The 25,322-nt window shown below is 41.2% G+C and overlaps 1 protein-coding gene across 2 annotated transcripts in view; it reads right to left on the bottom strand.

Annotated features, from left to right (window-relative positions):
* suz12b (SUZ12 polycomb repressive complex 2 subunit b) overlaps positions 1 to 24,872 on the bottom strand; it is a 66,187-nt gene extending 41,315 nt beyond the window's left edge. The window contains exons 1-3 of one of the 2 annotated variants that reach the window (XM_085963974.1): positions 24,411 to 24,872; positions 23,453 to 23,499; positions 23,036 to 23,100 (exon numbers count right to left, since the gene is read on the bottom strand). In XM_085963974.1, the coding sequence (XP_085820100.1) occupies positions 23,036 to 23,100; positions 23,453 to 23,499; positions 24,411 to 24,510 (212 nt within the window). In that variant the 5' untranslated portion in view covers positions 24,511 to 24,872. The remainder of the gene's footprint in view (positions 1 to 23,035; positions 23,101 to 23,452; positions 23,500 to 24,410) is intronic. The other variant, XM_085963975.1, reaches the window with a different exon arrangement.
* Positions 24,873 to 25,322: the final 450 nt, after the last annotated feature.

Here is a 25,322-nt window from a genome sequence, read left to right as displayed (position 1 = left end):
ACTCAGCTTAGATTCTGCCAGTCTGAACAGTGCCATGTAGAAAAAGAAAATGCACATGCTAAAAATCTGAAATAAAAATAGGATTTACTGGAAACACACAGGTCAGTCAGCATCTCTGGAGGAAACAGATATTTAACATTTCAGGCTCCAACCTATCAGAACTGAAAGGTGAACAAGCAATTCAACAATTGGAATTTACACCTTGTTTGGAAGGAAAGAGCGTGCAAGCGCAAGAGTTCCCGAAAGAAAACGTTCAGATACTGCAGTACTTTCCACGTCCTCAGGACATCCCAAAATGCTTTACAGCCAATGAATTACTTCACATCAGACAGTGCGAAAAACCACTGAAGATCATCTATCCACCTCCCAGTTTGTTTGTTTTTTTAAGCGGGTTACAGGTTACTCCACTTACCTGAATATCTTATTCTGAGAGTTACTGTGCTTCATTTTGCTGCAACACATTTCTATTTAACTTTTGATCCATTTCCAGCTTAACATTGTTTTAAAATTTTGGTCATAAGTCTTCAGCAGGAAGTGAATTGAATTCTTCTATTGTGATATTAAACTCCTTGCTGACACGAATAGTCAATGACCACTAGGGCAAAGTACCAAAGTACAGGCAGCACCTGTGAAACCACACTCCAGCAAAGCACCAGTGCCTTCAGGAGAACAATGGAGAAAGAAAAACAACACTGGCTTAAGTGCCATTTTCTCAATAGTGTCCTGGTATCATGCCAAGTCTCTGGCAACACTAGAGTCGCTAGCTCAACGAGGGAAAGATTCTGCATCTAATTTCAGCAGATGGTTCAGTAAAAGTATTAAAAAGGATTTGGCACACATCCATCTTACAAGATAGAAAAGTTGACCAGTGCCCATGAGATTTGTAAAAACAAGGTGAGCAACAGATTTGCTTAGCATGAAGTGTCAAAGAAAATTAACTTATTGTGGGTTGATGACTTCCACAGGTAACCACTTCAATACTACACCCTCAGATGAGATTTACTCTTTGCGATGTATCATCCATCAGAACATTTTTAACAGATTAACTGGTCAGTCATCTCATTGCTATTTGTGAAACCTTGCTGTTTGTAAAGCACAACTGCAAGATTGTTGAAACAAACCGCACGACCTTGGCGAAAACATTCTTGTGTAATCTTCACATTTTCAGAATGGTTCATGTCTTGGTATTACACAGCAACTTAATACTTTGTCCGCAGCAGGTTCTCGCTTACTGCACTACACCTAAAAAGGACACACAACCACCCAGTGGTTGGACTGAACAAGCAATCCGCACTTCCTTTTAAGTGTCAGCTTGGTTCAGTGGGTAGCACTCGCACCTGAATCAGGGGGTCATGGCTTCAAACCCCCCACTACAGGACTTGATACATCATCTAGACCGACACGCGGTACAGTACGGAGAGTGTGGCATTGTCATAAATGCAGTCTTTCAGATGCGACTTGGAAGCAAAGCCCCGTATGCCTGTTAAAGATGTAAATGGCCCCCAATGTCTTGGCCAACATCCAACACCAAGAGATTAGCTGGTAATTCATCTCATTGCTATTTATGGGACCTTGCTGTGTGTAAATTGGCTGCCACATTTTCCTACATAAGTGATGGCACTTCAGAAGTAATTCATTTGCTGTGAAGTGCTTTGTGGCAGCCTGTGAGCAAGAAAGGGACTAAAAATTCAAGTTCTTTCCTTCGGTCTTCCATTAATCTCCTGAAAGCACCGACTATGTACTCAGGGATTCAGTCCTCGGTTTAAGTTGGCATTATTCACGTGTTAACCTGGACTCTAATGCTGGCAGACTGACTGAGGGGCATTCCAGATCCTACCTGCATCAGACATTAATACTTTCCACCAAGTATCAAGAATGTAAATTCCAGCAGAACGCTCTCCTCCCTGGCCCAAGGAAACAAACACCAACTGTAGCACTCCAATTGCTGCCTAGTCCGAGTTCAGCTACTGAAGCAGAGACCAGAAAAAGTAAACCAGCCACTTGTGTCTGTGTAACTTAGTACTAGTCTGCAGTACTTTAATCTCTGGGCTTTCAGAAAGCTCAAGCAGTTTGCCTTCAACCAAAACTTTCCCCATAAAGATACCAAATTGTAATTCAGTCCAAGGTCCAAGCACGAGCAAGCCCACTTCTGAGTATGTACCATAGTGAATAAATTGGGAGATACAATGACAAACTGCATTGATTTTCCACTGCCTATGTACAAAGACTACAATGCAACATATGGAGGAGGTGTAGTCATGAAAGTACCACAGTAAACAAGGTATAACATATGTAGCAAAAGCTTTCAGATTTTCAAATACCAACAACTTGCATTTATGTAGCATCTTCAACGTAAAAAAGTACCAAGGCCCTTCACATGGGCACAATCAGAAATAAATGGATGCCAAGCCAAAGGAGAAGATTTTAGGAGTGGTGGCCAAAAGTTTGGTTTTAAGGAGAGGGGGATGAAGAGGGCCAGGCAGGTTTTTTTTTTTGGGGGGGGGGGGGGGGTGCTGCGCTTCGGAAGGGCATGGGACCTAGGCAGCTAAAGCACGACCAATGATCGTAGGGGCTGTACAAGAGGCAGGATCCAGAGAAATGAAGAGTTCAGGGGTGTAGGGCTGGAGAAGGTTACAGAGATGGGGAGTGGCGAGACCATAAAGGGATTTAAACATGTGAATGAGAATTTTCAATTGGGGGACTGGGAGCCACTGCGTTGGAGGATGATGGTGTGGTTGACAGTGTCAAAAGCTGTAGTGAGGTGGAGGGATAATGCACCAGACACAGTGGATGCCACTTGACTTTTGGTTACAGTCATTTTGGTGCAAGGGCAGAAACCTGATCAGAGAGATTCAGATGAGCTAGATTTGGGAGACAACATGTTCAAGGACTTTGGAACAAGGAAACCAGAAAAGGTTTTGTTCAAGTAACCACTATGTTTATTTCTTTATACTAACAGTCAAAATAGAAAATGCAGGAAACCCTAAGCAGGTCCACTGGCTTTTCAAAGAAAAGGTAGAGAATCTTCATCAGAACCGAAAAAGGGACGCAGGAGATTTTTTTACGATTGACAAAAAAAAAAGATGGGAAGGGTGAAATCGCGAGTAACGGACACAAGTCAAATATGTGAACTAGTGCAAAGAAGCAGATAACAAGCCTAGAAGTCTGGTCAGAGATTTTGTAGAAAACTGTGCCGCAAAGATAAAACCATGGATTAATATGGATTTAATTCTTTTGCTATTTTCTGTTTTACCAAATTTCTCCGCACCTCTCCCTGAAAGTCCCAATTCTAGCCCTAGACACTAGCACCTCACCCAACTAAACATTCATGTATTTGGAAGGTTAGAGACTGTGGGCACCAGTAGGCTATAATTTGAAGAGCATGAAAGCAAGCCTGTTCCTGCTCCCTTTCAATTAACTACATGCAAACACTTTTCAGCAAGAACCAGTGAGCAGAAACAATGATCCAAGTGCTTACCCCCTGCCCAAGAGCAGTGGCAGCCAATGGTACCTTAACTGAAAATCAACAAATTCAGCACAAACCAGGTTTTGAACATAGGATCTTCCTTTGTGATCCAGTACCACATTAGACAGAGTATTTACCTACTGAGCGATTGGAGCAGCATTTGTCAACGGTTATAAATTACTCAATACTAGATGCTTACAATGAATCCTCTCACCCTGTAATCTTTTTCTCCAATTTTGTTACCATGACCTATCTGTCTGAATCCCACATCCCCCTGTCATACTCTCATTTGATCCCTTCGTCTCGCTAATGCATCATCTGTGCCAGGTCTTTCTGATCGATATCTCTGATCTCTGTCCATTTGCTGTTCTCTCTGGTTTTTAGTTCATGATATTCCTCTCTCTCTCTCTTGTCCTGACTTCAATCCTCCCTGAAATGTCATTGATTTGGACATGTACCAGTTTACTACTTTCTGTTCCACCTTTCTCCACGTCTGCTGCAAATCGCTTTTTCCTGCTCTGCCAGGTTTCTCGGTTTCCCTGTAAAGCAGACTTTTTACTTACACAATGAACCCTATAAAAATATGGTTTGTTGTCTCACACAGTCACCTTTGGCACTCCCAACTCATTCCTCATTGATCTGCTGCTCTTCTAGGACAGCTCAACCAGTTCCCTTGATCCCACAACCACACGTGCTGCCAGACTGCCAATCTGACATTAAGTCTTTGAAGGCTATTTTGACTCATCCAAGAAAATCGGGAGATACTGAGACCATCATTTTTGGCCCCCATCAGCTCAATCCCCTTGCAACAGACTCCAACCACCCTCTCGGGCCACAAGCTTAGTCTGAACCAGATGGTGCAAAATCCTGGTGTGCTGTTTGACTTTGAATTAAACTTCAAACCCATCATCAGTCTATCTGATTTTGATGGTGTTAGTCAGCCTTGGATCAATGGTAGCAGACTCACCCGAGTAAGAGGGTGGTGGGTTCAAGACCCAATCCAGAATTCGAGCACATAATCTGGGCTGACACTTCAGTGCGGTATTGAAAGATTTCTGCATTGTTACAGATGCCATCTTTTGGATGAGGTGTTAAACCAAGCTCCCATAAGCTCTCTCGGGTGAACATAGAAGATGCAATAGCACTATTCAAAGAGGAGGGGAACTCACTCAGTGTCCTGACTAACAGTTATTCGGCAACCAACACCACCAAAAACAAATTAATTGGGCATTCACCTCATTGCTGTTTGTGGGACCTTATGCACAAATTGGCTGTTGCATTTACATGCAAAACAGTGACTACATTTCAAAAGTAATTATATGATAGCAAAATACTGCAGATGCTGGAAATCCGAAACAGAAAATGCTGGAAAAACTCAATATCGAGTTCAACAATTTCAGATCATAACCTCGGCCCCTATTACATTTTTACTTATATTTTTTATCCACCCCTTTGTTTTGGTTTTTCCCTCTTCTCCCCCCACCCCTTTTTTTTCCCCCCTCTCTCCCACATGGCAACTGTCTCCCATTCTGCCAGCGCATTTCACGCCTAATCTAGAACCGTCTTTTGTCTCCACTAGTCCTATCACCATCTCATCTCGTTTTGAATACCTCTTAATGTCTCTTCACTTCTTTTGTTCCCTCCCAGCCCTGCCTTTCGATCTATTTCATTTCCTTTCCAGTTTTGAAAAAGGGTTAGACCCGAAACGTCGACTCTAATTTCTCTCCACGGATGTTGCCTGGCCTGCTGAGTTTTTCCAGCATTTTCTGTTGTTATTTCAAAAGTAATTAATTGGCTGTAAACTGCTTCAGCGCATCCTAAGGACATGAAAAGCACTACTACATAAATGGAAGTTTGTTTATTCCTTCTTTAGCACATCCTTCACTATGCCAAAACCCTTATCCGCTCCAGACACCGAGACTGGATTCCCCCATTTGTCCTTCTTGCCAACCTCCCACCCTCCATTAACTTCAAAACATTGGCCCAGCACGTTGTTCCAAACCTCACTGACCTGCATTGATCTTGTCTCAATTAAAATTAAAATTTCCATCTTCAAATATCCCCATGGCCTCAGCTCCCACCACCCTTCCCAAAACCCCTGCAATCTACTCCATTTTTATATGCTCTCCCACACCCTTTGGTCCCCCGACTCTAGCTTTTTATACTTTATTTTTTGATCCCACCATTGGTGATCGAGCTTTAATCCATCCCAACCCCCATTATGTGGAACGCCCAGTCTAAATCAGCACCCACCTTTAAAAACCCATCTTTTCCAACAGGCTTCGATAATCTCTCCTAACTACACTAGCTCACTGTCTCGTGCATCTATTTTTTCTTCACCCTGTGTAAAGCACTTTGGAACATTTTCTACATTAAAAAGATGCTATGTAAATGCAAATTGCTGCTATTGATTCATATCTTTTAATTGAAAAATCTTCCATAGTATCCTGCAACCATGTAATTTTTCTGAAGGTTTCGGATAAGAGGACAAAGCTTGTGCAAGTGTACAGAAGACCAGGTCTTCACGTTCCAAATCAGCAAAGGATCGGGATAGTATGTAAAATAGATAGTGATGCATGGAGTTCAGTCTGGCTTGTTCACCCAAAACTCTGGTTCAGTTAAAATGCCTGAACAAGACTGATGCAGAAGATGGATACAGATTCTTACACTCAAAAAGTAAATTAATTCTGGTTAAACACCCCAAATCAGTTAGCCATGGCAAGGAAGTGAAAGTGTTTCACTTTTTAAAATTGCATTATGTAGAATTGTAAGTGTGCTGTGACAAAACACTGCATTAAAGTGTGTCGATCTGCAGTTCATCGCCACCTAATCACTTACTAGTCAGAGTGCCTTGTGCTAGCTAATTCTATGACACGTGTCAGCTGCAAATCCATTGTTGTCTCACAATACACTTTCTGTTCCTCCTCAATTTCCTTCTCAACCCATGCTGTTGGATAGCCATTTATTGGTAGGCTGAATGGCTTAACAGCAAAACAATTTGTACCACTGCTGAGTTAAGACTGAACATTATAGTTCTTGCTGTTTCCTGCTATGCTGAATAATCAGATCTATATCATAGAAAGGACCCATCAAGTATTTTGGACAAAGTTGTTATTTACAACACAATAAAAGCAAACGGATACAGACAAAGCAAGCATGGATAGGTCAAGAAACCCTGCAGAACTGGCAATGTTAGAACTGTAGTTTGACTCAGACAAAACTGTAAAACAGATTTAGCAATGCGGGACTGTAACTAATTTTGGGTAATACATGCTAACAAATTCAAAGCTGTGTACGCAGCACAAAATTTAAATTCATGATTTTAATAGCTTGATTACACTTGCTTCCAGTTGTATCTGAGGCAGATAATAAAAAGTTCCAAAATATTCTCAAGTTTAACATATTATCCGCCCTTGCCCCAGAAAGCACTGCAAAATGCAAAGCCTTCATATATATATATATATATATATATATATATCACAGCCAGATACAAAGCTACTTTACTTGGTGCTAGCTGTCCCAGAGTTTTCTTTGAACCAGTTGGGTAACTTTCTGGACTGACCCATAAGACAGGGCAGCTTCCCACCAATGAGTGATGCAATTCAGTGTACTTCAAATTGTGTGACTGTGTGGAGGGAGTGCACTAATGCCACAAAATTTGAAGTTGTTACCAAGCATTTAAAGCTTAATTGGGCATGATGTTCTGTGGTGAAGACAGAGATGGCCTGATGCACTTCATTCGTGGTTCACTTCTGATACTGGTTAGTGAGGCATCTAGACCCATGAACTAAGCTGATGACTCAGCAAAAACAAAGCTCAGTTGCACCGTTAGTGCAATAACCACCAACATGCACTACTCTTGGACGCAGCACTGCCCAAGGCATGAGACTTCTTCACCCTGAATCCCCACAAAGGACAAAAACAGATCAGGTTAGATGAAGAAGAGTGGAGGACACTCATTAACCTGGTGTGGAAGCCTGTTTCTGTGCTATTTTAATGACCCAAAAGTCAGACCCACAACATGTCAATTTGCAATTCAATTTATTTATATTGTTCCAAATGAAAAATAAATCTTGGGAATAAGATTAGGTTATAGGATAATCAAATGCAAAAGTTATAATGAAGTAATGTTTCATGCAGAATAATTCTGGGGTTACCGAGCAAAAGAAGCAACTGTAAAATTGCAAACGTTTTTGTGCAAGAGTGTAATTCGTACTTTATGGGGACACAGTAACAATCTATGTATCCTTTATTAATGACATCCTTTAGTGCAAATAAACTATTTTATTTACAGCATATATACTTTTGTTGGATGTAAGGAGTAAACAAATTACATTCATTTTCATAATGAGCCATCTTTACTGGAGTGTGCCTGCCAAAGGTACTAAAGGTACACATGGCTGACTTATCCATTTCCTTAGGTGGAAGTGTGAGAGTATATCTAATACAAGAGGCTACTCCTGGTTTAGATAGAACAATGGGAATCAAATGATAAATTGCAAAACATTTACTACCTACTTGATCAGACTGGCTTAAAACCCCCATTATCTAGATGGCTTGGTATAGGAACAGAGAGAAACTATGAAATTCATGCAGCTGGTCAAGTTTCACCAGCTAAGGACTGGAATTTGCTACGAATACAATGGCCTGTGTTTGTACAGTGCAGGAAGCCATGACAATATCAGTGTGGCCTTGGACTAGATAATTTTGTTCACTACCACCGACAATTAATTTAATCTTTTCTTCCTGCCCCCACACCGTTACCTCCCGCAAGTACCTATCCGTGGCCCCTCTCCACTACATGCTGCTCCTAGACGACTTCATCTACAGCCATGGGGGCTGCTTCCACCTGTACGCTTACAACACCCAGTTCTACACCATCTCTCGACAACTCCACTGCCTCTACTGACATTATCTTCAGCTCCCACCACAAACTTTATACTTACCACTGATTCCATCCTCCTCCCTAGCTACCGCCTCAGGCTGAAGCAGACTGCTCACAATCTGGACGTCCTGTTAAACAGAGCGGAGTTTCCAATCCCATTCATCACAAAGACTGCCTACTTCCACGTCAATTATGTCACCTCAATTCATCTACCATGGAAACCCTCATCCATCCCTTTGTCACCTCCAGGCTCAATGATTTCAATGTTCTCTCCGACCTCCCATCTTCCACACTCCATAAACTTCAACTCTTCCAAAACTCTACTGCATGTTACCTATCCCGCACTCGTCCATCATCCGTCCTTGCTAACATGGTCCCCCAACACCTCCAATTTAAAATTATATTTAAATCCCTTCATGACACCTCTATCTCTAATTTCCTTCTGCCATACAACCTCTCCCTGAACTCTCCGTTCCTCTCACTGGCATTTTGCACATGCCCCCACCCCCCTCTCTTCACACCACCGTTGGAGACCATACCTTCAGTCGCCTAGCCCTCCTGCTCTGCAATTCCCTCCCTAAACTCCACCTCGCTGACCAAGCTTTTAATCATCCCTCCTGATATCTCCTCCTTTAGCTCGGCGTCATTATTGCAGCTCTGTGAGCACTTTGGGACTTTTCCTATATAAATTCAACAAGTTGTTAAAAGATGCACAAAATCAGCTGATCAGATGTTCTTATTTTTGCATGCAACAGCGGGTGGTGATATACAGAGTTCAAGAGCCTCTACAAGTTTTCCAGCTTCTGATCACTAACCAATGATCATCAGGTGAGAATAGGATTGGGCTCAGCTTTGATCCACCCCACGACGTTAACATCTAGGCTCGCACATGAAGAATAGCTACTTAAAAGTACTGGTGGGGGTAGAGAAAAAAAGAAAAGCTAATAACAGATCTATAATGCTGACTGAAGCTGCATGGGGAGATTCAAATATGGAGTTGGAATAACATCTCTTCCAATATGTTAATAAACAGCAATCCACATCCAGGGCTTGGCCTTGGTGCCTCAGTCAGTAAAGGGCCAGCTGGTTTGGTGCCTAGCCCAGAGATGTAATCTAAACCAAATTAGCTGATCTTGGTGTGGGCATTAAAACTGGGGAAGAGGAGAAAGAGAAATAAAGAAAAAGGGCAATTAGTAACCCTTCTGGGAAGGATGCACTTAATGGAAGTCAGGTGATAAGAAAAAGTAGGCTCAGGTATGATGCCCTCTACAGTTAAACAGCCGACCAATGTTCACATGAAACATGGTCACCCGAGACAAGATACCAGAGAACTGCTGGCACCCCAGGAATCAATGCCTTCAGAAAGGACCGCAGCAAAATTGGGGGTTGGCGGGGGCAGGCAGAGAGAAGTTGTAGAGAAGCTTACTAATTTGGACAGCAGATATAGTCGGACTAGATTAGCTACATTAAGTCCTACTAGCCCAAGTTTACAGCTGGACTGGGTATTAAAGAAAAGATTCACTGTACTGAACTGACATAGTAAGCAGTGGTCAGATTTATTTTAATTATGCACATTTTTGCTCTGAGGAAAAATTTATTTTTAGTTTGCAGTATACTTGTGTGCATAGTAAGCTATACTAATGTTTCAAGAGCTGATTTTAATCATTGATGTCTATTCAGGAATTAATATTCACAATTTTCCATCAAAATATGAATAGCATAGAATATTCTTAATTTTCAAGGGTAGTAAAGGAGAGTATTACTGGAAATAACCCTACCACTGTCACTGTACCTGCAGCCCAAATTAGCAACTTTCCCACAGACTCCTACAATCCTGCACTACGCATGCCTTTTCACATACTGATCGAGCTTAAATTTGAGCAGTTTACAATTGTGGTGGAAGCATTCCAGCAATTCAAATTCCCACTGACACAGCCACATTGAACATGAAGAATTTGTAAACAAATCCACATCGTCCCGTAGATTGGGAATCAATGCCTTTTTCAGAGAACATTTCACCATTCGCAAAAATATATTGTGTGGCGCTGTACATCAATACTTCAGCATGAACTTCCAATACAAGCAAATAAAACTGACAGAAACTACATGCTTCAATCAAAAGGAAAATTGAATTGCAACCTTAATACACAAGCTTATCCATTTTCTCCCATTGTGTCAAAGTATTTGAATCGTTTTTTTCATGGCGTGCGGCAGAAGGAAGGAAGTTAATTCTCACCAATTAGGAGAAAAATCTTCACCTCTCCAGCAGCACAGGAGACTCAAGCCAGGAAGCAACTCTCACCATAAAGTACAGAACAGGACCCTACTCAATTCTGCCACCAGTCCTGGAGCAGTTAGTAACGGAAAAAAAATCAACCCCAAACAAGTGAAACGCTACCTTTACCTCTCGAATTCACTAGTGGATGATTAGAAACTTTACAAGTCATTTTTCCAGGGTCGCCGAGTTTAAAAATCATGTCACTCAGCACAGAAAACGAACTGAATTATAATCCATGGCACAAGCTCCTGAAAACACAGTCTGCTGCTCAAGTTTACTGCAGTGATCCAGATGCCAGTTATTTTCAAGTAGACCAGCTCCCCACATTTCTCATTGAAATCTCACTTTTCTGATGTGTAACTGTACATGCACACTTGTGTATACTACTTTCCACTGTCACCCTAATTAGATCCAAGTAGCTAAAGATCACTCTAAAACAGGCAGTGAATCAAAACTTCACAAAACAATACAACTCAATAGTGACTATAGTTCAGTTTGTCAAATTCTACTGTAGAGACTTAGTGTACTTCACTAGATATTTAGTGTCACCTGCAAGGCAAATTGAAAAATCAAGCCCTCCACAACACAGTGAACAACTGGAGGTTACAAAGTCACACAGATCATAACTTTGACACGATTGAAGCCAAGTGAAACAAAGTATTTGCATGCTAGTTAAATGAAAATTGTGAATTGCCAAGTGCCTTCAAAGAAGTCAATTCAAGCTATATCCTGGGTAGCATTTAGGAGCAATTTTTGTGGAATACTTTGAAATTTGCATTGTTTTATTCATCAGGCCATTCAGCCGCTCAAACCTGTTCCTCCATTCAATTAGATCATGGCTGATCTATACCTGAACTATTTTACCCGCCTTTGCTCTATGTCGGAAACTAGAAGTCGTTTTTCCAAGGAGTATATATTTTGCATTCCCTACGGTCATGAAAGAAGTTAATTTAATGAAAAACGAACATTCTCAACAATGAATGTCTTTGGTGGGAAATGGAACACTTTTTGAAACTTGATGCAAAATATTTCTTCAAGTTAATGGTCATTAATGAGATGGTCCAGGTGCAGCATGGTCACCAAGATATTAGGATTTACATACACAATCTAAACTGCTGGATACTGTGATCAGTTGGGTCATAAGGAGACAACAAATGCTTTCTCCACTCCAGAATTAAGAACCTGGACAAGTCACTTCAGACACTCCTTACAGTTCCGACAAAGGGTCATCGTCCTGAAACGTTAACTCGGTTTCTCTCTCCACAGATGCTGCCTGACCTGCCAAGTATTTCCAGCATTTTGTGTTTTTATTTACTACTTACACTAGCACTGATTTAGTTCAGATTCTAGCAGACGGGTGGTCTATGAGTCAGCAACCTGTGCCCACCCTGCTAAATCATGATGCCTTATCCCAGTGTCAAAAGTTGGAAAAATTAAACAAGCACCAACATCGATAATGGTCCTTGGCTGATCCCTAGAGTTGACTGCCTGCATCCTTGACCAAGAAAACAAAAAACGCTGCATTTTAAGGAGAGTATTGTTTCCAGTGGTAGAAGGATCAGTAACCAGAGGACACAGAGTTAAGTTGATTGGCAAAAGAACCAGAGGCAACACGTGAAAGGGTGATGGAAACAAATTCTATAGCTACTTTCAAAAGGAATTGGATAAATACGTGAGGGAAAAAATTTACAGGGCTTTCATTTAAAAAGCCAAAGAGCTGGCACAGGCATGATGGGTCGAATAGTATCCTCCTTTGGTGCATCATTCTATGATTCTATCAACAAAAAGTTTGTGGACCTCCTCCCTCTTAAAACATTTATTCTCTCAATACAGGCTAAAATTAATTTATTTTTGGTAAGACTATTCGCAGCAAGTGGGGGCAGGGAAAGAGGTCGGTTCAATTTTGTGCAGATATGGTAAGTTGCAAAATGAACAGTAATCCTGAGGGAATGGAATACTTTTTGCCTCTACGATTATATTATCCCAAGGCACTTTACAGGAGATGGGAGATGTGGCAGGGAATTACGGGCAATGACCCAAAATGAATTGAAGCGGTAGGTTTTGAGGAAGCTTTTGTTTTGAAGGTGAGGACAGAGGGTAACCAAAGTAGAGAGGGAATAGATGATGAATTCAGAGTGTTGGTGAAGGTTCTGCCCCCAATAATGAAGAGAGAGGGGGGAAGGAAACTCTACATCAAAGCCAAAAAAGCAGAGAACATATGCTGGGCTGCAGGACCAGAGGAAACTACAGAAGTCAGATGGAGCAAAGCCTGGGTGAAACCAAAAACAAGGATTTTGAAATAAATGTGCCAGTGGGAGGGGGGCGGAGTCAATGAAGTTCTGCATGAACAGAGCAAAAGGAGTTAAGGACGGGATGTGACTGGCAGACTCCAGGACAGATGTAGGTTATACCTTTCTCTATTACTCCCAATAGGTCCACTCGAAGAGCAACTCCTATTTTACCATTCCACATGACTTGAAAGGTTCAGAACCTCTCTTGATGAGCAATTGTGTGCCACTCAAATCCAGATGTAAAGTGACTGCTCTAACCCACAACACCTAGCAATTACTCAGCAAGATTTACATTAACATTTCTTCCATTGTACCTGGCTGCACACCAAGTAACTATTGTTCATTCCCCATTTTCCTCACTATTCATCAACATCCAATCTAATGACAAACTTTTCTAGGTTAAAAGCAACCATGTTCCCTATAATCTGAATGCACCGGAGCTTTCTACATCCACTGGTGGTGCATATTATTAGCCTCATTTACATATTTACATGAGCAGCCCTGACCAGCGAGTCAAAAACATTACACGTGTCCACTTTCGCACCCCTTGGCAACTTTAACACCCTTCAGGACGTCCCAAAGCGTTTTACAGCCAATTTACCAAGTTTGTGCCAGGTTAAGGAGTAGGATTTAGCAGCGTAAATGGCGAATGCTGGCTTAAGGTACCCAACTCCAAGAATCAGAATTAAAACAGAACCAGTATAAATGCCACTGAAATACCATTTTCCATTTACAGGCACTCATGTAGGTACAGCCTCAAGACTTGACAAGGATCCAAAATCCACATTGTACTCCATTTATTTCACAGAACTGCCTTGATGGCAAAAGCACTGGAGGCATCCCTGTAAACAAGGCAATGTCTTATGCTATTAGCGTCCAAGGCATCAAAAATCCCCCCTTGGGAAGCTGTGTGGGCTTCCTGAACAAAATATAAGTCAGCAGCGTACTGTGACACAAAATTTGGGCAATTAATTTCAGCAACTTTGTACTACATTACAACAGTGACTGAACTTCAAAAGTACTTCATTGGCTGTAAAGCGCTGTGATACATCTGGAGATAGTGAAAGGTGCTAGTCTTTCTTTTAATTGCACATATTTAATACTTGTATGTCTTTTGGGAGGGATTGATCCTTAAATATTTGTGTTAAAATTTAAAACCAAGGTATCCCTTGAACATCAAACCTATTTTTCCCCAGACAATTTTGTTCGAATTTGCAGCTGGAAGTAGAGCAAGGAGGAAGTATCCAGTATTGTCCTCCAGTATAAACTGGAGATCTCCAGCAGGAAGGGAACTACACAAACACAGTGTATGCAGTTCTACAATGTAACTGGGGTACCAGAATCTCAAGTGTCCTCTCACTGCAGGGATACATTTCCACAGGTGCGGTTTGCACTCCAGTAACTTATTCAAGTAGCCATTCTTCATGCATCAGCTTGAACAGACTGTCAGCAAGGTACATATCACAGCCAAGCTAAACCCTACTCACCATACATACATCTATGCATATAGCAGAGATTGTAGATAGTACCCACACTCAGGAAGAGACCAGTTAACTCAACAAAACAAGGAATTGAACCAGTGATGAGCCTGATCTGTACAACCCAACTGCTCGCTGGTAAACTGGGTGAGCCAGTGGAAGTGTGAGGGGGGGATTTAAATGTATTTATGTTCAATATTCAAGAGATACCATAGTTTAAATTAACAAAAAAAATCAACCCCACCCAAAAGATTGCAGTGTAGGAGTTGCTGGAAATCAACAGACTGCGAGACTTTCGTAGCAGCAAAGAAAAACGCGTGTTAGCTTTATTAACTCTCCGCATGGACTGAGGGACTCGGCCTCGTCGCAGGGCTATGACATCATCACACAATCGACGACTCTTAAAGGGACCCTGCCCCGATAACCCAACCAAGTTCCATACATAGCGTGGAGCGATAACAACGTTGGCTATACATAGTGAATTGTGTTACTGTCCCTATGTGGTCTCCGCCACAGCAGCTTATATATGAACCCACCATTCCCCACACAAAGTAGTGCTCCAAACAAAGTTGCTGCACAAATTAGAAGTGAATTTGTCTTAAACGAATTACACTCAATTAAATTACCACACCCTCGTAAATAAGAACATAAGAAATATGAGCGGAGTAGGCCATTTGGCCCAGCTCCACCATTCAGCAAGATCATGGCTGATCTTCTACCTCAACTCCACCTTCCCGCACTATCCCCATATCCCTTACTTCCCCAAAATTTATCTACCTCTGTCTTGAATATACTCAACAAGTGAGCATCCACAGCTCTCTGGGGTAGAGAATTCCAAAGATTCACAACCCTTTGAGTGAAGAAATTTCTAATCTCAGTCCTAAATGGCCTATCCCTTATTCTGTGACTGTGACCCCCCGTGTTCTAGATTCCCCAGCCAGGGGAAACATTTTCCCAGCATTAACCCCGTCAAGCCCCTTTAAGAATTTTGTGTTTCAATTAGATCACCTCTCATTCTTCTAAACTCTAAGGAATATAGGCCTAGACTACTCAACCTCTCCTCATAGGGCAATCCCCTCATCAAAGGAACCAGGCTAGTGAACCTTCGCTGCACTCCCTCCAAGGCAAGTATGTCTTTCCTCAGGTAAGGAGACCAGAACTCAACCCTTAAGTGGCAAGACTAATTATGTCAATACAATTTTACAAAAGGAGGTGCCATAATCAAGAAAGGGAATTTTTGTTTTACAGGTTAAGTACAATTTCAAGTTTAGCATCAACCTCCCATTTAAACACACTAAAGCTTACATTCAACATCTCAAGAGCCTCACAGCAACTCCTAGTCATTTTACAGATTATTTAATGGCACTAACCGGTATTTAGTCATACCTGTTTGGGTAAATAAAGCTACACCTTGAGGAGGAGGTCTCCCAAATTAGTGTTTTTTTATGTATCCATTTTCAGAACCAGCAATATATGAAAGTTCAGTTATAAATCAGTTGAATAGTTCAGGATGGCAACATTCTTTAAATCACCAATATGTTTAACATTAGACAGTGGGAACTGACCAATAAATGACAATACAACTGGACAATGAACTCCCACAGAGCACAAGTGGTCCATTTAATCAGTTACATGTTTTAAAAGGGTGGGAAGGAAGGGAAAGATAAAATACAAAGGGAACTCAAATCCCGTACCCAACTAAAAGTGTTTAACTGTAATAGCATCCAATGGAAGTGCAATTTTTTTAAAACCTGCAAACCAGCACCAGTATTTTTGTCCAGCATTTACTGTATAGATTCAAAACTTTTGGAAAGGCACACACTTGATGGTTACTTGAGTGGCAGCTAATTTTAAGGGGGTGGTTTTGAGGTATACCAGGATTTCACATACTGATTGTGACAACTGTAACAGTTTTGCTTTACACTGACACTAAAGCTGCAGTGTCAAACTGAAGTCAGGGCCTGAACTGAGCAAAACAGAGCGAGATTTCCTAGAGGGAATCCAATATTGCTGTGTGAGGACAGTGCTAATTCAGAGACAGTGACAAGTTTATACATTTTTCCAAAAAAAAATCTACAATAAGGCTTCCAAAGACATCCTAAAGAGAATCCATTAAAAACCAGGATGGGAGAGTTATTTCCACAGCAAAAAGATGACCAATACGTACCAGTCTCACGGAATTTAACCCACAATCTTTTTTTTATATTAGTTGCAGCATCTCCTCCTGCCCTCAAGCTACAACACCATTCACAACGCACACATAGCACAGAAACAAAAATCTTCAAATCTTTCACTTGGGTTGCCCAAATTTACTTTGTAATCTATTTTTACCAGACTAATTATAGTCAATGTATAAAGCCTATTTTTGTATCTACGGGTATGACAAAACTATCTTGAAACATTGATTTCTAGGACTCAATTTAAATGTTGTTATTATGTGTTCAGATAACAAATGAAAACAGCAACGATGCTGAATATTGCCACTGTTCAACTCATTAACACGCTATTCCCGATTTGAAATTTAAAACTGAACCACTTTGTAATAAGTGGGGTTTACAAAGAGTGCTTAATATGCTGTAGCAAATGCAAATTTTACACCAATTTATGGATTAGACCCAACTGGCAACCAACCTAGTACAGCAAGATTAAGTTGTCATCGGAAAAACAATCCAAGGAAGATTACAGTGTAAAAATATTATCACTCCTTAATAAACTTAGTATCTATTTTACAGATGAGGGAAAATTATACTCAGTGAAAGAACAATTGTTAAATTGAAGCTGAATATTTGTATAAAAAAAGCCAAAGAAAAGAAAATCTGCATCATTGTATTATAGGGATGCTGGATACCTGAACAAAATTGTTCATAGTTTTGCCTGAAATAATAAAAGACCATTTGCATCCACAGGGTTTTCAGTCAAAAAAAAATGACCCGTGAAAATATATATTTCATGTCTTCTTCTTAGGCAGTCCCTCGGAACCGAGGATGACTTGCTTCCACATTAAAAATGAGTTCACAGGTGGCTGATTAGTCCAATGCGGGACCTACAGTCTCTGTCACAGGTGGGGCAGACGGTGGTTGAAGGGGCGGGTGGGTGGGGTGCTTGGGTTGACGTGCGCTCCTTCCGCTTGCTCCCAGCGAAGAGACTCAAGGTGTTCGGCGCCTTCCCGGATGCTTCTCCTCCACTTTGTGCGGTCTTGGGCCAGGGATTCCCAGGTGTCGGTGGGGATGTTGCACTTTTTCAAGAAGGCTTTGAGGGTGTCCTTGAAGCGTTTCCTCTGCCCACCTGGGGCTTGATATTAAGGTTCAAGGACCCACAAACGACACTGAATTTCAGGGATTCTATCTGAACCCCCCCTTAATAGCCTTGCAATACACCCCCACATATCCATTCTTCTTGGACAATTGACAGTAATTCAATTCCAAATGTTAGTGTTCTGCATTAGTGGATCACCCTTACTGAAATATCTATCTTTTTATCTAATACAGTAGTTAATTTTTCAGCCATATTGGGACAATGTTACACGGGTCAAAATCAAAATGCCAACAAGATCCCCTGCACCCCAGTCCAATATGAAGATTTCCTCCCCATTGCTTCTTCTGGTTTCACATTTTAAAAATTGACGCCCGACTTCAAGAAATCTAGATTCTGAATACAGTGCTTTTCTACTGTTATTATGGAATTGTTAAAATTCATTCAATTTATTTTTACACAAGTTTAAGATAAAATATCTTCTCATTTGCTGACCATGTGTTTAGATTGTGTATTTAGAGGACTCTCTAAACACATGGGACTTTCACTTAAATCCATCAATGAACACAAAAATTGCAAAAGAGCTAGAGAATTAGATTAAGAGGGAGGTGGTGGTGTTCAAGAAGCCTAAGGCAATGTCTCACTCCTACACACCATCAATCCTGGGGATTTCTGACTAGGTTTTCACATTTACTTGTTACTTCTAACTAAAGCACCTAAATGTAATATTCTACAAACTCCCAAGCACACTTACCAGAGCTACAGTTATCAACAATTACCCCAGACAGAAAATCTCAAAATACATACCCATTCCAGATAGAAGGAGTTGGGCACACAATTTGGCTAACAGTCCAACATAGTACTGAAGGAATGGTACATTAGAGGGTCTGCCTTTCAGATGCAATATTAAACCACAGCCCATCTGCTTATTCCAGTTAACAATCCCATGGTGCTATTCAAAAAAAAACAGAACTCAGTGCTCTGGCTGAGACTCTTCCATCAACCAACAGTATCAAAAATAGATTAACTGGCCATTCATCACATAATTGTGCGCAAAATGGCTGGTGAAACTGCCCCAAGTAGCAAGAGCGAATGTAAAATCCTTGGGGATCTCCTGAGAAATGCAACAAGACGCTATATAAATGCAAGTTGCTTCTTTATATGGGGACAGGTAGAAATACACCAAGTTACATTATGGCACCCTGTTTAGCAAAAGACCAAAAGGCTAAAATTTCAACAAACGCTGAACGATTTAAATGCTAGCAGTCTTTGACAGCACCTCCCAAACCCGCGACCTCTACCATCGAGAAGAACAAGAGCAACAGGCACATGGTAACACCATCAAGTTCCCCTCCAAGTCGCACACCATCCTGACTTGGAAATATATTACCGTTCCTTCATCGTCGCTGGGTCAAAATCCTGGAGCTCCCTCCCTAACAGCACTGTGAAGTCATATGAAGTTTCTTCAGACAAGATAACATACATAGTCCCAATCACGAAAGGCATGGTTAGTTCCATTCCCCAATCACCGGCTTGCAACTAAATCAAGATCTACTCAAATAGCAAATCTTACAAAAAGATCTTAACCAACACGGCAACCGTATCCAACAGGCTCCCTACTTGAGACACAAACACATTGATAAGCTGAAAAACATATATTAGAATCCGTGAAAAAGAAATCCAATCATTTTCTACTTAAAAAGCCACTTGCACTCTGAAGCTTCAATCAACATTTTTTTCACCACCTCAAAACAAACCAGAGGAGGGATAATAAAACCTCTCAATCCCCTCATCTTTCTAACTGTTGATTAGTCTGATGATCTAGGTTGTGACCATACAGATATAAAACAAAGAAAGCCAGCAATGTGATTCAAATTCATCAATCTTAGTCTAAAAAAGGAAGTGTTTTAATATATAAACTATAATACATCGTAATAGTGAACTAGAACCAGAAAAATGTCAGAAGTGTGTAGTTGTCAGCATTTTAAAGGCAACTTTTCCTCTATTACGGACTGACTTTCTGTATATTTCCAATATTTTGATTTTATTTTAAATTTCCATTTTGTGTTTTTGCATTGTGTCTCTCCATAGCATAGTTCCCACCTACAGTATACCATTTGCATTTGAAGAAACAACTCAATTCATCCATTAATCTAATGAGTAACTAATACATTATTCTGGTAAATCACCCACCTAAAAAAGCCATTACCATTAGAGATGTAGGTTCTTTTTCAAGAGAATTTATACATTATAAAGGACACCAAACCATCTTTCAGTTTGGAAGTAAAACGGACAAGCTGTCTGCCTCTCGGGGTAGGTGTTAAGGTCCCATGGCACTATTCCAAGAGGTACAGGAACCTCTCCCAGTGTCCTGGCAAACATTCCTCCTTCATTCAACACCACCTAAAACAAATCAACTGGTTGTTCACCAAATTTCCTTGAGATGTTCTTACGGTGTGAAAAGATGCTATACAAGTGCATGTGCTCCCTTCTTAAATTTTTTTGGTGGGAGGGGTAGTTTGAAAAGCAGCATCACAGTTCTTCACACGTCAAGAACTCAAAATAACTGTTCCGCTAACCCTCATACACCGTCCAGAACACAACAGAATTTTTCCAAGAAGAATGGATATGTGGGGGTGTATTGCAAGGCTATTAAGGGGGGGTTCGGATAGAATCCCTGAAATTCAGTGTAGTTTGTGGGTCCTTGAACCTTAATATCAAGCTATAGGTCAACTACACTACTTGTTCCTCCTTCCAATTTTCTATTGAAAGTAGAAGCTCATGCTGTGTATAGCTGCACAGCTTTGGGAAACCTTGGTGCTCATACAAGTGGTGACTTTTCATTAATGTATCCAGACTCCAAGGCACTTGACCAAATAGGGCACACAAATCTGCCATCTTCAGAAGCATCTCTGCATAGCACTGTTTAATAGCCAAGTGGGACAAGGAAACTACAAAAATGACAGATGCATTAGTGCTGTAACCACTTAGCTTTAACTAAAATTGTATTTTAAGCACCAATTCTGCTTACTTGGGTCATGTCTTCTCCCATTCTCTTTCTAATCCGGTCAATCACAATTTGCATTTATGCAAACAGAAGGAGCTATGATGACGAGTATAAGAGTGCCACACAAAGGAGGTAGCAGTTAAAGCTCTGGCAAATCTGTAAAAAGTTAAGAGAAAGCAACATCCAAGAAAGAACTGAATGTTAAGCAGAAGAAGAATTGAGGGGTTAATATAGAACATACACAAAAGGAGGTTAACTGTATATAGGTTATATATAGACAGATTAAGGGATTATATGACTAATATGACAACCTCAGCAGAAATAAAGACATCTATTGCAGCTCTTATGTATTGAGATAGCTGTATTTAAAATATTTTGTTCCTCTTAAAAGTACATAAGTTACAAAAATCTTCCCTATTTCCAGTATGGGAAGCATAGAAACTCCAATAGGAACACTCCAGCACAATTTCACTCCTTGTACTTTGTAAAGATTGAGTTTGTCCAAGAAACATTGGATATAGAACATTTTGCTGGATGAGGTGGAACAGTTAACAAGGAAATGGCTGAAAGATGGCTAATAACAGGAGTTAAATCTATTAAAATAAAAATGTATCATGAATGAGGAAATTTTTAAACATCTGAACTGTACATTTTTCACAAGTATCTATTGCTAGTTTGCAGAGTTAACCACTAGAAATTTAGCCTGAAGATTTACTTCAATGAACACAGGCTACACTCACTGGGGAACACTAGGATAATCTTTCACATGACCGAATAAATAACGAGTGAAAGATCAGCGATATGTACAGCTCCCCAGTGGGATCTTCTAATTGATGTTTACTCTGTACTTACAACGAACAAAAGAATTAAACAATTAAGTTACTGATGCTGCACACACAACATAATGGATGGGAATGACTACCATTTAGCTTTTCCTGGAGAGAGAGAAAGAAGTAACCCCAAATTCCTGCTCCCAACAGGTTGATGCTGTAGATGTACGCATTTTATACACAAGGTACTCGAGCCCTTTTCAAGAAAGGTTCCAACAAATACACCTGTATTTCTATGGAAGACCCAAGCAGAATTTACAGAATGACTTACTGATACAAACTGCAGTATATATTGTGGGAGATTATTAAATGAGTAGATAATCTCAATATAGCACTTAAAATAGTTGGTTTCATGACCTCCCACACTTAATTATATTCAATAATCATACAACTATTATACAACTGTATCAGAATTAGTATTAGGACCGCTGAGTGCAGAAGATCTTTGTACAACTTGCAGCAATTCCAGCAAAAAAATATATACCTGACAACACAAGTTACAGGAATGCCTTGGTCACAAAAGACAAAACTCTTTAAAACGTCTGAACAGTGAGTGAATGCTTAAATGTATGGAGCCACTCAAGCACATTTATTTAAAAATTCAACACAATGACAATTCTCATCAAAATACCAGCCAGAAAAACTAGACTGTTGTCTCCCTTCTTTATACGGTGACCAAGTCAGTCATTATTCAGTTACACTAGGAGTGATCCTGAATCACACCAGTGCTCACACGATGAAATCTGTTTAGAGTTGGGAGCTGAAGAACAGATTATTGGCTTACTCCCAATATTAAAGGATTGTTCATCTAACATTCCATTTACACCTGATTAAGTCTATTTATCTACAAATCAGGAGCACCAATATTAATTTAATGTATGCGCTTTTCCTGAATTTTGCACCTTCATCAGTCTAAATCTTTCTCAGATACTTAAAAAGTTGATACAAGATAAGAAATGATTATGCAGTTAGAATTTCTACAATTACTGGTTACCTGGAGATCAATTTTACTACTTCCTATATTTTACAATTCAACTCCAAGCAAAAACACCTCAAACACTAAACACAAGACAATTCAGCTGGGACAAATCTAAGAAAGGAACACAAATGCAATCCTTCAAAAACATTAATTTAATTGAGATAGGTATTTTCCTCTCGTGCTCAAGTCTTTCCTACAAGAGGATAGGCAATGAGAACACACATTGGGATCTAATCAAATGGCTTCAGTTAAGCATCAAAACAGGACAACCTCTCTCCTTGCATGTTTGCCTAGAAACCAGACAAGTCTTGAACCTGGAAAAAAATCAGATTCACTTTACATTAAAAGGCAGTTCCTTTCTCTTTGACATTTCCAACTACAATAGCTAAAGACTTTATGTTTTTAAAAAGTCACTTTAGAATTTGTGGCAACTCGCTACTGCTGAACAAGCCAACAAAAACAAATGACTAACACACAATCCAACAACCGGTTTTACCAAGAAATATGATTGTATTTTGCCGTTCCTTTTTTTTCAGCCTGAGCAATAACATCGGAAGCTTTGAAATTACCTTTTGGCATTTGTTCTTGATAATCGGTGTGACATGTAAGTGAGAGTTCTGTGCAAAAAGATGGGCTGAAAAACAGAACAGACTTGTCAGAATACCGCCATAATCTTCATTTCATGCCGATTAGGAAAGGAAGCATTTGCATAACGAGCGGGGTTTTTTTTTATATACACACACGCACTTATACATAAACGAAATATCAGAATGACAAGGTACCAAAAAAAAGCTAATTTACAGCGTGTCTGGTGAAGAGATGAAAACATATATTAACGGGCGGCAGATTTCGATAGAAACGAGTACGTACAGCAAGTTTTTATATATTTTAATAAAACGGTGCTCCCTCTCCCCACACCCGCCACCACCCCCTCCCTCCGGAAAATGACTGTATATCCAACACATTTATTTAGATGAGAAACTTACCGCTATGAGGTTCCTGGTTCGGAGAAATCTGTAAATTTGAGTCGGCTCTGGGAAAACGAAAGGGAACGAATTCGTGTCACAATCTCGACCAGCAACTTTCCACCCCCCACCCTCTCTCGCCCATCCTTAAACCAACTGGCAATGGAGGAAACATTCACAGACAAGGGGCTATTTGCAAATTGTTGGGGGGGGGGGGGGGGGGTTGTTCCCACAAATAAAATTAAATATTTAAGTGCATTTTTGAACCAATGTGAATCAGAATGAAGTGGAATTCTATCTCCAGGGTTAATGTTATAAACTAAAAAGTGCGACCTAAACGTTAGTCATCCCCCCCTTCCCAACTGTTGAATCTTTCACAGGTTTTAATCGAGATTAAAATGAAATGTTTTAAGACAGACAGGTGCAAAAATAATTTTCCCCTCCAACTTACACAGGTATAAATTCCCCCCCCCTGTCCCAACTCACAGGGGCGCGCATCTTTTTTGTGCTAATTTTACACAATAAAATCACAATCATAAGTCAGCACTGGCTGCTTTAAGGCGGCGAGGTTCGGGGACAAACCCCCCTCACCGCCCGCCTCCTCGCTGCTTTAAAGCCTGGCCGGCCCGGAGTGAGAATTACCTCAGATTATTACATTATTATAATTATTACCCCTCTCTCCCAAAAGTGAGAGAGGGCGAGCGAGCGAGCGCGGGGTGATTTTTCTGAGGTAACGCGGCCTAGTCCGGAGGTGAATCCTCGGCATCCGCCGCCATCCCGAGCCGGCCCGGGGTCCCGGTGAGGCGGCAAGGGGGGAAGCTGACTGAAACCCGACCGCCTTCCAACACCCCACACACAACCCCCCGAACGGATTGTATTATTCCAATAATTAATAATCATTTAAACGAGATTGGGGGGGGGGGATTTTAATTATTTAAACAAAACAAACCCCCCCCGGGTTTGCCGGTAGAAAACTTACTCTCGAAGGCCTGCAAGAACAGCTCGTGGTCGGCCTGGATTTGGTCGATCTTGGGTTTCTTCACGGCGTTTTTGCCCCCTCCGTGCTTGTGAGGAGCCATGGCGTGCTCGGCGGGGGGAAGAGAGGAGGAGGGAAGGGGAGAGAGGAGGAGGGGAGGCGGGGGGGTGAGTAATTTACCTCAGGGCCGGGCGGAAAAAAAAAATTCCAGTCAGAGAGAGAGAGAGAATTTTTTTTTTTTTTTAATTTTTCTCTCTTTTCGATGAGATGCCGCCGCCGCCGCCGGCCTCAACCACAGCGCGGCCCCGGAAGTCCCGCCCACCCACTCGCCTCTCGCCCCAGCCGATTGGCTGGCTCCCCGGCTGCCGATTGGCCGGCAGCTCACGCCACTCCGGCCGGGCTTCCGCTTGCAGCGGCGGCGCGAGGTTGCCGCTCGCTCTCCGGCTTCAACCGTTTTCGCGGGAAAGGCGCGCGCGGTGCGCCATGGGTGCAGGAGGAGGAGGAGGTTGGCTTAATGGAGCCAGACTTGTGTGTGTGTGTGACCTCCTCTCTCCCCAAAAAAAAGCTCAATCTTTCTCCTTATCTCAGGGCAGTTGCCTATTGGGAAGTTTAAGCATGTGCACCACCAATAAAAAACTGTAGCTTAATTAAAAGGAAACAAATTCAAATTAAAATACTATTCCAGATATCTGCGCTCCTCTAAATCTGCCCTCTTGAGCATCCCTGATTAGAATCGCTCACCCATAAGTGGCCGTGCCTTCAGCTGCCAAGGCCCTAAGCTCTGGAATTCCCTGCCTAAACATAGAAACAATAGAAGATAGGAGCAGGAGTAGGCCATTTGGCCCCTCGAGCCTGCTCGCCATTCAATGAGATCATGGCTGATCATCCAAATTCAGTACCCTGTCTCTGCTTTCT

This window comes from Somniosus microcephalus, chromosome 21, assembly GCF_052327205.1.
Source record: "Somniosus microcephalus isolate GS21.2 chromosome 21, FLI_Smic_1.0, whole genome shotgun sequence".
In the NCBI taxonomy this organism is placed as follows: domain Eukaryota; kingdom Metazoa; phylum Chordata; class Chondrichthyes; order Squaliformes; family Somniosidae; genus Somniosus; species Somniosus microcephalus.
Note: the sequence above shows the minus strand (reverse complement) of the source record. Positions and strands in the feature narration are given on the sequence as shown.